Genomic DNA, 16198 nt, shown 5'->3' on the forward strand with positions numbered 1-16198 from the left:
GAGCTGAAGGAAGAAACACATACTCGTAGATACTGCAACAGAGAACGATGAGTTGAACAAATAGAAGAACTGACACGAAGCTGCAAGTTGCAAATCTTGTGTTCCTCTCCTTGAAACAGAACTGAAAACCAAAACAAGAAAAACAAAGATGAAACGACAAAACTCACATGACAGAAGCGAAACCAAAGATTCTTCTAGTAACAAAAGAGACACAACTTACGTAGATAATAAAATAAGGAAAAAAATGAGTAAACATAATGTTATCATCCAGTTTTATGCCCTATTGCACATAATAGGCCCATTTAAACGAACTTAAGCCGAAGCAAAACGTTATTACAAACCCAATTAAAACACAAACACGACAAAACCTATTAATAAGAGCTACAAACTGAACTGGGGTTCCGCGTTTCGTCATCGACACATAAAAAAGGCAGCAGAATTGAAGAACATTCTATTGCCCAAATCTCTAGACAAAAATAGCTAAAAAAATTGAAGGAAGAATGAAACAAGTATCCGATCTATCAGATGATTTAGTTAGAGAGATCTTTTCTAGGGTTCCATTGACATCCATAGCGCAGTGCGATCTACTTGTAAAAAGTGGAACGCTTTAATGAAAGATCACATCTTTGGTACAAAAGCAGCATCAAAGAATCATCATCAGTTTCTGGAGTTCATGGTTTTAGATTCTAGGGTTTGTTCCTTGAGATTAGATCCACTACAAGAAAACAGGTCATTTGCCACTCCTACTATAGTCGCTCTTTAGTCGCAAATAAGGGTTTTGTGACTCCTTCGCGACTCTTCCTGATGGTCGCAAAAAAACGGTCGCAAAATATGTTGGTCGCAACATGGTCGCTTATTTGCAACTGATTACGGACTCTTTTATATAGTCGTATATTTGCGACGAAACTGTGACTAGAGTTGGTAGTTGTACATTTCCAACTAAACCGCAACGAAATCTACTTAGGGATAATTTTGTGACTATATATAACAGTCCTATGTTTACGACCGTTTTGGGATTAACGGTAGAGTCTGGGTTAGCGACTGATTAAGGACGATCTATTAGTCCCAAAAGGGTTGCAAAGTCTGTTTTTAGTTTAGTAGCAGTTGAGTCGCAAATTAGTCGTTTATTATTTGCGACTATGTTAAGACTCTGTTTTTGTAGTCGCTAAGGAGCTCGTGTTTAGTAACTATTGTGCCACTACTTTGTGAATTGGTTTAGTCACAAAATAGTCACATTATTTGAATTGGTTTAGTCACAAAATAGTAACATTATTTGAATTGGTTTAGTCACTAAATAGTCACATTATTTGAATTGGTTTAGTCACTAAATAATCACATTTTTTAATTGGTTTAGTCACAAATACGTTTTAGCAATCCTAAATCTGATTAATTTCGGAATTTCAAATGCTAATAATCAAAAGGAATGATGATTTAAAGTACCACACAAGCAAACTTATCATCCTAAACAAAAAGATCATCCTAAACATCCAAGAAACAGTATTCAAAAGCAAGTTCATACATAGAGAAAAGGGGAATTAGAAGTTTAGTTGGAAGAAGTATTAGAGGTAGGGGAATTGGCATCTGGTGTTGTGCTTCCATCGGTGGGTTGTGCAGCTGGACTGGAGGCTGGTGTGGTGCCTCCATCGATGGGTTGTGCAGTGGTTGTAGGCGCCGTAGCTGGTTGGAAGGCTGCAGGAGTAGAAACCGTAAATTCTGAGTATTCAGGAATTTTTTCAGAGATGAAGAGGACAAGCTTGTTGATCACAGCTTGCGACTCTCGGTGTTCCTGATCACGTCGTGCATTCTCAGACTCATGTTCAGATATCTTGCGCCGAAGTTGATCTTGAAGCTCCGCAAGAGTTGCTGCAGAAGAGCTCGCATAACTCTCTTTCCTTTTTCCTTTCCTTAGTGTCTCAGCAAGTGATCCAAGGCCAAATGGGTTACCTTTGGTATCTGTTTGAGTACACTAAACCAAAAGATAAACATTCGGTAATCAGCACAAACCAGAAAACCAAATGCAGAATCAACATCAAATATTCTAGGTTCCTAAGCATAGTGAGTTAAACAATTTAAGAAAACCAGGATACTGTTAATCTAAGAATCAACATCAATCATCATTCACATTAAGAAACCAAAATTGACAAAGAAAAATCACACACAAAAGACATAAACGAATTACCTGAAGGAAGATTTCATTTCTTTCTTCAAGGGAAAGAGTTTGATGTGTTGAACTCTCTGAACCATCTGGACCATCATCGTCCGTTTCAGTTTGTCTCTCTTCTATGGTCTTCTCATAGGTCTCAGCAACTTGTTTGGCTTTTTGATCCACAAATGATCCATCGGGCCGAGTGTGTGTTTTAAGAAACACTTCGACCAGTGATACAGGACGCTCCAGTTCTTCCTCCTACAATGATAGTGAAACACATTAAATGATGGAAATTTTAGAAAAACTTTGAGGTGAAGTGGATGGAAAGAGTAGTGTTACCATTCTTGATGAATTTGTACATATGATTTCTGACCAGCTAAGTGTTTGTGCACTCCAAGGCCTCCACGGTCCGAGTTTCTGCAATGTGAAGCATTCTCACTCCTCTCAATGGCATCAGGGGTGTTCCAATATTCGCACATGATAGGCCATAATTTATCACCAATCCATGGTGGTTGTACACCACTCCTCCTAACTTGACTAACAATGCCTTTCATCCTGTTCTTTGCTATCTTCAAGAAACCTTCTTTAACGAGCTCAGTAATCCCGATATCCCAATTATACTTCCGCTACAATAACACAAAACAGTTTAGTTAGCAAATTGACCAATTCATATATATATATATAGTTAAGTGTTTAAAGCATTGTCAAAACTATAATTTGACTTACCGCAAATGTCCTGAAGTATCGCTCTTGAATGCGTTGTGGAGTAACCTTCCAACTGTAGTAAGGCCCATCAAACTTTCTCCTTAAGATTCCAGCAATGACAATTTAAACTAAACTTACAAAAGGAGAGAGTGAATTGAACCCATTCAGTAAAATATTTGTTTTATAATAATTTATTTACATATACTTACATATTGGCAAACCCAATCGCTAAAATCTTCATCTCTTTTCGATGTGACTTGATCATCGGTGAGTTCCGGATATTCAATCCGTATTTGAGCGTCTAACACACTATTTTTCCAACATATATAAGACTTTTAATCCATAAGATATATTGAAGATAAATCGCTATAAAAATAAATCAGAAATATATACCTCTCAAGGGGACGAAAGTAGTCACAATTCCGCAAAACATATGCATGTGCGCATTTATGATCTTTGTCAGATAGCCAAAACTCTGTAATTTGGCCACTAGGACGACCGACTTGAGTGAATATATCCGGTACGGGTACTGGATACACAAGAACTTCTCCCGCATCATATCGCAATGACCTGAATAATATATAAAAGTTTAGTTAGCTTTTTATTTTAGTTTAAAAGACCCTTATATATTATTACTGTAAGTATGAAATACCTCCTTCTACTAGCTGTAGAAATGTTTGAAGCAAAGTAGTGTTCTGAGAAGTAAGATATCTCATCATTAATATATGATTGAGCGATTGAACCCGCTGGATATCTTTTGTTCTTCGCCTTCCCTTTCAAACGTTTAAAAAACCTTTCGAAGGGATACATCCACCTATATTGAACTGGACCACCAAGTTCGGCTTCATATGGTAGGTGTACAGGGAGGTGCTCCCTGACATCAAAGAACGAAGGTGGGAATATTTTCTCTAAATTGCACAAAATCATCACAATATTCGCTTTCACCAATTGGACATGACTTAGCTCCAACGATCGACTACTTAAGTCACGGAAAAATGATCCGATCCCTACAATAAATGAAATCATTAATTAATTTGACATATATATAAAATTAAATTGCCATATATATATATATATATCAAATTTTTACCTGATATTGCAAGATGGACGTTACGTGGTAACAACTCTGCAAACACAAATGGAAGCAATCGTTCCATAAAGATATGGCAATCGTGGCTTTTCATTCCTGAAAACTTCCCATCCTTGATGTCTGCACAACTAGCTAAATCAGCTACATAACCATCTGGAAATTTAACATCTTCTTTGACCCATTGAAGTAGGCTTTTTTTTCCCTTTCGCACTCAATCTCCAAATAGGAAAAGGAGCTGTCCCACGAGCATCAACATGTAATTGACTTCGATCACAAAATCTTGCAACATCCAAGCGGGACCTCACATTGTCTTTTGATCTGTCTTTCACATTCATAACAATGTACATGAGATTATCGAGAATATTCTTCTCAATATGCATCACATCAAGATTATGTCGTAAGTTAAGATCGGTCCAATACGGGAGCTTCCACAAGATGCTTTCTTTGTGCCAATTATGCCAACTTCCATAGCCATCCACTTTATTTTCATGCCCATTTCCTCCGCAGTTAGAAGTCTTTGGCGGCTCGGCATTTCTTATACGCTCATGTAAGACCTGTTCACCCGTCAAATCTTGCGGTGGATAGTCGTTCACTGCGTGTTTACCTTTGAGAAAGTGTTTTTTATCCTTTCGCATTGGATGATTAGCAGGAAGAAATCTCCTGTGGCAATCAAACCAACATGTCTTCCTACCAGCTGGCAATTGAAATGCATTTGTATCGTCCATACAAATTGGGCAAGCTAATCTTCCGTGTGTTGTCCATCCTGACAACATGCCATATGCTAGGAAATCGCTGATAGTCCACAAAAGGACAACTTTAAGGTTGAAATTTTGATCTAAGGACACATCATATGCCTCCACTCCATTATACCATAATTCTGTTAACTCATCGACCATAATTCTGTTAACTCATCGACCACTGATTACCCTCTGGTAAATACTCCGTCAACAGTCCTGTCCATGAATCCATACAATTTTCAGACAAATTGTAGTCGACCTTATTGTTCATGAACCGAGCTGCCAACGATAACTGCGACTGCCCTTCCCGACATCCATCATACAATGGAGTGTTTGCAGCAGCTAGCATATCATAAAACCGTTTTGCTTCTTGGGTGGGTTGTTCATGAACATGATCATTTCCACTTTCATGTTCATGATACTCGTTATATGGTACAGAACCATGAAATGCATCATTCACCATCCCAGCATATACATTCTCCCCAGCATATACATTTTCCCCATCAAATCCTATTGGTTCACTAGCACTAGCATAATCTGTATTATTAGCATAATGACTACTAGTTCCTTCCCCAACAACATCATAATCTTCACCATGTTCATACCATACATAATAGTTAGGCGTAAATCCTCTACTTAGCAAATGACTAGAAACTGAGACAGCTTTCAACGACTTCGAATTCCCACATACTACACAAGGGCAGTAAAACCTATCTCTACTATTTTGTGCATGGCTACTAGCAAAAGCGATGAACTCTTCCACACCCGCCGAATAATCCAATGAGATATGATTAGTGAATGGATCGATCCGGTTGTACATCCATGCTCTTGATTGATTGTTCCACATTGTTTTTTTTTCTTTTTTTTTTTAATCTTTTTTTTTTCTTTGTTCTTTCCTTCTTCTCTCGTTTTTTTTTCTTTGATGTCGACGTGAATTAGGGAAGAAGTGTGGTTGCATATATATAGGAGATATTTTGCCACTCTTTTGCGACTAATTCAGAAAGAGTCACAAAATATCAGTACACTAACCCACATTGATCACGTTTTTTTGCCGACATGGAGCGACTCTTTTGTGACTAATTCAGAAAGAGTCACAAGTCAGTACACTAAGCCACATTGATCACGTTTTTTGCCGACATGGAGCAACTCTTTTGCGACTGTTTTTCATGGAGTCCCAAAAGTTGGGTAAATCTACCTTTCACATTCTCAACGTTTATTGCCGACATGCCGCTACTACTTTGCGACTAAATGATACTCGAAAACATTGTTGCAAATTGTCGCCATATTGCGACTAATTTGCGACGACTCTTACGGACCAGATAGGCAGTTGCAAAGTGGTCACAAAATGTATCTTTTTTGTGACGAAATAATTTCAGTCACAAAAGAATACGTATTCAGTCGCTAAATTGAGACGAATTTGCGTCTGTTTTGTTTAGTCGTTAATAAGCGACGCTTTTCCTTCCATTTTTCCCATAGTCGTTAATCAGTAGTAAAACAATCACAAAGTCGTCGCAAATATTTGCGAATATTTAATCAGTCACAAATGGTAGTCCCAAAATGCCTGTTTTCTTGTAGTGATCTCCAAGGAATCCATAGCAAATACGACTTGACTGATCCATCAATGAAGGAAATAAGTATACCTAATACTGATCAAGTCGAGTTATCTCAAGTCTATCACTGCGATGGCTTATTGTTATGCGTCGCCGAACACAACTCGAGCCTCGTTGTATGGAATCCGTACTTGGGGCAAACCAAAGGGATTCAACTCAGAAACAAATTCAATAGACGTGACATTTTTGCTCTCGGATACGACAACAACAACCCTAACCACAAAATCTTGAGGTTTCTCTATGATGACGAGAGTAGCAGACATGGTCAAAGAAGGGACATTGATGTCTACGATTTTAGTTCTGATTCATGGAGGGTTCTTGAAGTCAATCCCGACGGGGACGCGCCGTTTTATCGTACTGGCCTGTCTTTGAAGGGAAACACTTACTTTTTTGGTCAAGAGGTAACAGAAATAACAGGCATTAAAGATTATTTACTCTGTTTTGATTTCACTACAGAGAGATTTGAACCGCGTCTGCCTATGCCGTTTGACCCTCCCTCTCCTAGTATTGAATTTCTGACTCTCTCTTGGGTTAGAGATGAGAAGCTCGCTGTGTTATACAACCACTGGGACACAATTAAGACATACAGGATTTTGATTTCCACTAAGATTGAGCCCAATAAGGTATCTTGGAGGACTTTTTTGACACTCGATATGTCACTAGTCTTTTGTTTTTGGACTTACTTTCCTCCTAAGAGCTTCTTCATTGACGAGGAGAAGAAAGTAGCAGTGTTTTTTAATAACAGTAGGACCAAGACCTATACCTATCGCTACCAAATGGCTTACATCGTTGGAGATGATGGATACTTCAAATCTGTCAACATCGGAGAAGTTACGATTTCCCAGGGGAGTCCAGGCAAACTTGTGTGCTCTTCTTATGTTCCAAGTTTAGTGCAACTACAAGTTTAGTCCTTTTCATTTTCACTTGCTTTATTTCAAGTGTAATGTTTTGAACTTTGAAGTTTCATTTTGAAATCTTGGTTCAGTTTGAAGATCTTTTTATATTGAAGGTATCATCATCATTGTTTGTTTTTTATTGGCCTGACACTGTACGTAATATATCATTATCATCATTGCTATTTCATTGTCAAAGAGTCGAAAGGAAAATAGGATTAAGCATAACCTTTAATTATGTAACAACTCTAATAAGTCAAACAAGTACAACTAGAGGTTCTTGGTCTCTTCATAGCATATGTTCATGACGTTTACAAGCCTAAAACTACATGTAAAACTACAAACTGGCACCGGTTAAAGCGAAAGCCTGAAACCAACAACAAAAGCAAAATCCAGGTTCAACCACTATATATACAGAAGAAAGTTCCAGTTCTCAGGGTAAGCAGATGCAAGTTCCAGTTCTCATGGCATTGCGGATGCTCTAAATTCAACGGTTAGACTGCAGACAGACATCAAGAACACAACTGCAACTACCGCCGCCCTAAGAAGCCCTCCGTAAGAACATTTCAGGGACATAATCCTTTTAAACACAAAACCGGTTTTGTTCTTTATTCTCATTAGCGTCGATCACGAAGTCTTTATTGGTTGTATGCAAAATATTACCTATATAGTTTACACATGTGATATATCATAGTTTTTACGGTTTTTAACCATGATATAAGTGTGCTTTTTGAGTCTTTTGATTTGTTTTCTAGGTTGTTTTTGTGTCATAACTGGTTTTCTAGGATTTTGGCACGGATGGAGCGAAGTGAAGCAATCTGGACCATTTTGGAGCATTAATCCGGAAGAAACGAACTTGGAGTCGAAACAGAGTGATGGTGTCGATCGACAACCTGTTTTATCTGACGAGAGAACAAGAATTGGAAGTTTTACAATTTTGTCCGAAGTTTTCCACAATTGCAACATAAACCCTTAGACGTGTTTTAGGATGTATATATTTTATTTTTGGGTTTTAGAAACCTCTAAGTTATTTTCTAGCAATTTTTGAGAGAGAGATATTGAGAGCTTTTGGGAGAGAAGGATCTAAATTCTTTGTAGAGAGAAGATTTCTAAACTCCCTCTTTTACTTTTCAATATCTATTGCATGTTATTCAGAATTATGATTTGTTCTTCATTGAACAAGTCTGAGTAATTTGCTTGTTAGGTTTAGAGTTTTTCATAGGGTTTTTATGATTTATTAGATCTGAGATTTTAGGGTTCTTAATCTTTTATGATCTTCATCCTTGGTTGTTCTTAACAATAATTCTTGATTGATCACCTAGAATTATTATCTTAGGGAAATAAATTGATATGAGAATATAATTGTTTTCCTGATCAAACCATTGATGAGCAAAATTATTTCTTACAAAGAGATTTGAATTAATAATTTTGTGAACTTATCTAAACCTGTTCATAAAGCTGATTTTTAACTTAGAATTTTACAAAGAGATTTGGATTTTCTGGTTTTAAATTTAGATAATAATTGCAGTGAGAACTGATTTATTTTACAGAAAGTTTAGAGTTCTAGATCTGATTTTAATTGTTTGAACCTTAATTAATTTACTGATTTAATATTTCATAATTTCTTGAGAAATTCCCTAGGCTTAACCTTTTGATTTTCTTATTTTACATCACTTTTATTTGAATATTTGCATTGCCTTTTTAATAATTAATTAACTTGTTTAGCGTAACAACAAAACTCTATAATCCATTGTGTTTGATATTGAGTCTCTAAGGAATTCGACCCCTAAGTACTACAATGATCTCTTGTTTGAGAGAGTAGCTCCAGGGATTAATTTGAGCTTATCAAATTTTGGCGCTGTTGCCGGTGACTCTATGATCTACCATTAGATTTGAGTTTTTAATTTCGTCTAAATTTTTATTTTTATTTTCTACTTACACGTTTTTGTTTTTCTTCTCTTTGGTGTTTCAGGTACATGCCTAATAAGCCTAACATAAGGAGCAACAAGACTGATCCTACTGTGAAGCTTACAAATCAAGAGTTGGGAAAACTTGAGCGTGAGAGCCGAAAAGCAGCCAAATCCTTGAAGATGGTTAACACAATCATTCTAATGCGTGATGAGGATGGTGCTTTGAGGGATCAAGAGGGCCACTTGCGCAACGAGCAGGGCCAAAAGCTTGATGCAGAAGGGAATGTTATTGCTGAAGTTGTTGTTGGCGACGAGCAAGCTGCTGTTGTCGATGGTGTCGATCGACACCAACAGGGTATCGATCGACACCCCCTTCCTGCAGACGGACGTGGAGCTGCAAACCACGTTAACAATCCGGTTCGAAGACAGGAACACAACCGAGATTTGATCAGGACCATTGCTGACTACAACCAGGCTGATCTTGTGTATGAGAACCGGTCTGCTATTGTTCCTCCTAAATTCCAGAGGAATGATTTTGAGTTGAAACCTGCATACTTTCAACTAGTTGGGCAGAGAACTTTCTCTAACCTGCCTAATGAGAAGCCTTTGGACCACATTGAGAATTTTGAGGATCTTGTGACCAGTATCAAGGCAAATGGAGTGACTGAGGATTACATCTTCTGCAAGCTCTTCCCTTACTCACTTGCAGGAGAGGCATCTCAGTGGTTGAAGCAGTTACCAGCTGGATCATTGACAAATTTGCATGACGTCAAGGTGGCCTTCCTCAACTACTTTTATGATGATGCAATGTCATATGAGTTGAGAGTTAAGCTGTCCTCTTTCAAGCAAAGACCAGATGAAGCTTTCAAGGCAGCTTGGGTGAGATTCAAGGCTTATCAAAGGGATTGTCCACACCATGGTTTCTCAAGAGTTCAATTGTTGAGTATCTTCTTCAGAGGATGTGATTGGGAGTATCAGTTAGCTTTGGATGCTGCAAGCCATGGAAATTTCAAGACAAGATATCCTGAAGATGCTGAAGCTTTGATTGAGAATTTGGCCTCCAACAATAGTACTAAGAGAGCTGATTCTGAAAGAAAGAGATTACATGGAGGATTTGATTCAAACCAGTTAGCTTCTGTTAATGCTAAGCTGGATTCAGTGCACAATCTCCTTGTGGGTAAGAAATCTGTTCACTTTGCTGCTGAAGTTGAGACATATGAGCCAGAACCTGATCAAAGAAATCATGAGGAAGAGGATGTGAACTATGTCTATGGGAATCAGGGATAGTGGTTTGGAAATCAGCAAGGTAGCAGGCCTTACGGTGGAAATAGCCAGCGCAGTAACTTTCAGGGCAATTCTTCTAGTTTCACACCCAAGCCTGACTATCAGAAGCATCAACAAAGCAGTGGATACACAAGGACTTATGGCAATAACTCATATCAGTCCCCTCCTCCGAAGACAGCAGAAAGTAGTAAGATGGAAGCTATGCTTGAGCAGCTTTTGCAAGGTCGGGAGCAGATGACAGTGACTTTCAATGGGAAGCTTGACAATGTCTACACTGAACTTAATGGGAAATTTGAAGCTTTGAACATTTATGTCAAGAACCTGGAAAGTCAGGTTGCACAAATAGCTGGATCCGTCAAAAGGCAAGAGGGATTTCTCCCTGGGAGAACTGAATCAAATGCCAAGCATTCATGCAATGCAGTGACTTGGAGAAGTGGCAAACAACTCCATTCTATACTTCAGAAGAATCAACCTGATGATCTGCAGGAGTTGATTGATATAGAAGACGAAAATGATGTTTCTGCTGATCCAGTGTCGACCGACACACAAGAGCATCGGTCGGCACCCGTACCATCCGAATTTTTGGACAAAATCCCAGAAGACGATATCGACCGACACCACCTTGGTGTCGGTTGACACCCGTTACAAACAGAAACTCCGAATGCCATTTCTTCTACTCCAATTGCTGAAAGAGTTTACAAACCCAAGGTTCCTTTCCCCAAGAGTCCAAAGAAGTCCAAACAAGAGCTAGATGATGCTAAATGCAAAGCAATGATGGAAAAGCTTATTTTTGAGCTACCTTTGATTGATGTTGTTAGGACTTCTCCAATGCTAAGGAGATATGTCAAGAGGATGGTAACCAAGGATTTGAATGCTGAGCAAGGAGTCATGATGATCTCAGCTCAAGTCAGTGCTATTATTCAGAACAGATCCCAGAAAAGCTTCCTGATCCAGGTAGTTTTGTTCTTGATTGTACTATCTTCACTGACAAATTCGCTAGATCTTTGTGTGATCTTGGTTCTAGTGTCAACTTAATGCAAAGATCGGTTGCACTCAGCTTGGGAATGACAGACTTCAAGCCTACCAAGATTACTCTCATCCTTGCTGACCGGTCAGTCCGTATTCCTGATGTTATTCTTGAAGATGTTCCAATTAAGATAAGAAATTGCTTGATACCCACTGATTTTGTGGTATTAAAGTATGAGGAGGAACCCAAGGACCCTCTTATTCTGGGAAGATCATTTTTAGCCACTGCTGGAGCTATAATTGATGTCAAGAAGGGTCAAATTGGTCTTAATGTGGGTGATCTACAAATGCGATTTGAGCATCTATATGACATTGTTGCTGGGTATGTCAAGCTACTTGATGCTAATGAACAAGTGAAGAAGCTGTTTGCACAAGATGAATTGGTTAGTACTTCTTCACAAGCTGAAATTTTTTCTGATTGGAGTTTAGAGAACGATCCAAAGCTTGATCTCAAGCCACTTCTTGCAGGTTTAAGGTATTCATTTCTAGGTGAGAATTCTTCTTATCCTGTTATTGTTAGTACTTCCTTGAACAATGCAGAGCTCACTTTATTGCTAAGCAAGTTGCGCAAGTTTCGCAAAGCTCTTGGCTATTCTCTTGATGATATTGCAGGAATCTCTCCAGACTTGTGTATGCATAGGATTCATCTTGAGGAAGAACTAAGACATCTATTGAGCATCAGAGGAGGCTGAATCCGAATTTGCAAGATGTTGTCAAGAAAGAGATCATGAAGCTGCTGAATGTTGGAATCATCTATCCAATATCTGACAGCAATTGGGTTAGTCTGGTACATGTTGTTCCTAAGAAAGGTGGAGTAACAATGGTGAAGAATGACAAGAATGATCTGATCCCTACAAGGACAATTACTAGTCATCGGATGTGCATAGATTACAGGAAGCTGAATGCTGCAACCCGAAAAGATCACTTCCCGCTTCCTTTCATTGATCAGATGTTTGAGAGGTTAGCTAATCATCCATACTACTGCTTTTTGGATGGCTATTCCGGGTTCTTTCAAATTCCAATTCATCCTGATGATCAAGAGAAGACCACTTTCACTTGCCCATATAGTACCTTTGCTTACCGAAGAATGCCTTTTGGTCTCTGTAATGCTCCTGCGACATTTCAGAGGTGCATGATGTCTATCTTTACTGATATGATTGAAGACTTTATGGAGGTATTCATGGATGACTTTTCAGTTTATGGGTCTTCATTCAAGAATTGTTTAGACAATCTATGCAAGATGTGAGGAGAAGCATTTGGTGCTTAATTGGGAAAAATGTCATTTTATGGTTAGAGATGGCATAGTGTTTGGCCACAGGGTTTCAGAAGCTGGAATAGAGGTTGACCGCGCTAAGATAGAGGTGATAACATGTCTTCAAATGCCAGAAAATGTGAAGGCAGTAAGGAGTTTTCTTGGGCATGCAGGGTTCTATAGGAGATTCATCAAGGGTTTCAGCAAGATAGCTAGACCACTTTCTGCTTTGTTGTGCAAAGATGTTAAGTTTGAATTCGCTGATGAGTGCAGGATAACCTTTGAAAGGATTAAGCAAGAGCTTGTGAGTGCTCCTATTGTTCAGCCACCAGATTGGAATCTACCATTTGAGGTTATGTGTGATGCTAGTGACTATGCATTGGGAGCAGTGTTGGGACAAAGAAGAGACAAGAAGCTTCATGCAATCTACTATGCAAGCAGAACACTTGATGATGCACAAAGAAATTATGCAACAACAGAGAAAGAGTTGTTGGCATTTGTGTTTGCTTTTGAAAAGTTCCAGTCTTATCTAGTTGGATCCAAAGTCATTGTTCATACTGATCATGCTGCTTTAAAGTATTTGATGCAGAAGAAAGATGCAAAGCCTAGACTTTTGAGATGGATTCTTCTTCTTCAAGAGTTTGACATTGAGGTGAAGGATAAGAAGAGAATTGAGAATGGTGTTGCTGATCACTTGTCTAGGATTAGAATTGATGATGATGTCCCAATACATGACTGTCTACCTGAAGAACACGTCTATTTTGTGGATACAGGGTTTCAGACTGATGAAACAAAGACTCTGTTCTCGGATACAGATGGTGTCGATCGACACCACACTGGCATCGGTCGACACCCATGTTTTCCTGAGACAGATTGGTCGTATGAAGGAGATTTAGCTGCTGTGGCTAGCTCCAACCAACCCTAGTATGCTGATATTGCCAATTATCTTGCTGTAGAGGTAGAACCAGAGAAGTTCACTGGCTATAACAAGAAGAGGTTCATGAGAGAGCTTAGGAGATACTATTGGGATGAACCTTAATTGTATAAGCATTGTTGTTGATTATGTCTCAAAGTGGGTTGAAGCGATTGCATGTCAAAAGAATGATTTTGCAGTGGTTCTTAAGCTGTTTAAGACCATTATCTTTCCAAGGTTTTGAGTGCCTCGAATTGTTATCAGTGATGGAGGTAAGCACTTTATCAATAAAGTGTTTGACAAGCTGCTGAAAAAGTATGAAGTTCAACATAGAGTGGCTACTCCATATCACCCACAGACTAGTGGTCAAGTAGAGGTTTCCAACAGGCAGATTAAGGAGATTCTTGAAAAAACAGTTGGTGTTACAAGAAAGGATTGGGCTTTGAAGCTTGATGATGCACTTTGGGCATAAAGAACTGCTTATAAAACACCACTTGGCACCACACCTTTTCATCTGCTTTATGGGAAAGCATGTCATCTTCCAGTGGAGTTAGAGCACAAGACAGCCTGGGCAGTTAAGTTGATGAATTTTTATGCCAAGTCAGCTTCAGAGAGAAGGTTAGTGCAGTTGAATGAGTTGGATGAGCTGAGATTTCATGCATTTGAGAATTCAAAGCTGTACAAGAAGAGAACCAAGGCATATCATGATAAGAAGATCATCCCCAGACACTTTGAGCCTAATGACCATGTACTCCTTTACAATTATCGTTTGAAGCTGTTTCCAGGAAAACTCCGTTCCTGTTGGTCTGGTCCTTTTACTGTCCAAGAAGTTATACCATATGGAGCCATTGTGTTGCTGAATTTCAAAGGAGAAAAGTTCACTCTTAATGGTCAAAGGGTGAAACATTATTGGGCGAAAGCCGAGATACCGGACGGACACATTGTGCGTTTGGACGAAGCACCCCCCGCCTAATCTGTTGCCATGTCAAGCTAATGAATTAAAACAAGCGCTGAGTGGGAGGCAACCCACTGGTAGGAACTAATTATTTTCAATTTTGCTTTTAAGATTACTAACATATTAACTTGTGGTTTTGAGTTTTATTGTTTGAGAATAACTAAAAAAAAATGAAAAAAAAAGTTCCGGATACCATTGATCAAGCATCAGCATCGATCGATACCACCTGGGTATCGGTCGGCACCGCTATTGGATCGCAGAAAGGTTGATGGGTTTAAGGATTGGATTTGCGCGAATTGGGCCTGAATTTGCAACTAGATCGGGTCCGACAGAAGAAGCATCGACCGATACCACTTAATGGACATCGGTCGACACCGTTAAAACCGAGGAGCACCCTATTAAATCCCTGAGTCTTCTTCTTCTACCTCCATTCGCCACAAACTCGAGATAAACCCTCAAATCCTCATATCTTCTCCGACTTTGATCCGTTTTGAGTGATTCCAAGTGCTATTCCACTCGATTTTCTCTCCTCTACCCGGATCCAGTGTCAATTTTGTGTTTTGGAGTGATGGCACCCAACAAGAAGGCAAGAACCACCGACGGCGGAGCTTCTTCTTCTCGCCCAACTCGCCAGTCCAACCGCCGTCCGCCTCCGTCAGCTTCAGCCGCTGCTGCTCCGCCTCCGCGAGCTCCGGCGAGAGCTTCTTCCAATCTCCCAGACCTTTCACTTCCATCTCCCATTCAATCTCGTTTCCCATGGCCAAAAGAAGAAGGTGAACCAATTCCAACTCAACAAGTATGGGAGAATCCTCTTGCAGAACTTAAGAAGGCTGAGTTTATCAACAGACCATTGGATGTTTAAGGAGAGTATGAAACATTGTTGTATCATGCCTGGTTAGGAGTAGAAATAGAACCGACTAAGTTTGTTGATCCAGCTGTTCTCCATAGACTTGGGATTCATGATGAGGTCTTAGGATTTTAGATAAGATTAATTTGGGGACGGTTTGCACCAGACAATATGATTGTTATCCCAATTTGGTGAGACAGTTTATGGCTACTGTGCGGGTTGTCTATGACAACGAACAGGCACCGGAACCACGTCAGGGAGAGTTGCATTTCTTTATTCGAGGGTTACCGTATTCATTGACTTTGCCTCATCTCTGTGACATTTTTGATTGGCCACGGTTTTACAGAGGTACTGCTTTGCCTCAGACCTATTCGGCTGTTGGTGTTTTGTGGTCTTATATAGGGAATGGAGATTATGACTCCAAGAAGTGTGTTCAGCCAGATGTTCGCCATCCCGCACTTCGATATGTTCTTCGGGCCATTGGGACCACTTTTCTGTGCAAGATGGAACCAAACAAAATGAGAGCTGCTGAGTCATGGTTTTCTTTATCTCTTTCCCTTTTTAGGATTGAGACATTTTTATTCTTGCATTGAGTCAGTTTGTGTTTGAAATTTGTTTGAACTTATGAACTATCTATCTATCATGTTGCTTTTAACCTGTGTTTGTACTTTAGTGCTTCTTAACAGAATTAACATCAAAGGATTGATCCAACAACACAACACCACAATTAACTGCAACTAACAAGGAGTTTCGGCCAATAGTCACCATTCGCTCAGGGTGTCGATAGACACTGCAATGATGTCGGTAGACACCGATGGGTAACCCAAGAA

The 16198-nt window shown here is 39.3% G+C and overlaps 1 protein-coding gene and 1 pseudogene across 1 annotated transcript; both read left to right on the forward strand.

Annotated features, from left to right (window-relative positions):
* The first annotated feature begins 500 nt into the window (after window positions 1–500).
* On the forward strand, window positions 501–7196 carry LOC109132633 (F-box protein At3g49510-like; annotated as a pseudogene).
* A 6953-nt stretch (window positions 7197–14149) lies between these two features.
* Window positions 14150–14539, forward strand: LOC147946031 (uncharacterized). The gene has a single exon (XM_087509462.1). It carries the CDS (start codon window positions 14150–14152, stop codon window positions 14537–14539), a length of 390 nt encoding a protein of 129 aa, XP_087365588.1.
* Window positions 14540–16198: the final 1659 nt, after the last annotated feature.

The sequence above is a fragment of the Camelina sativa genome, chromosome 4 (assembly GCF_030686135.1).
Source record: "Camelina sativa cultivar CO46 ecotype springtype chromosome 4, ASM3068613v1".
Lineage (NCBI taxonomy): Eukaryota > Viridiplantae > Streptophyta > Magnoliopsida > Brassicales > Brassicaceae > Camelina > Camelina sativa.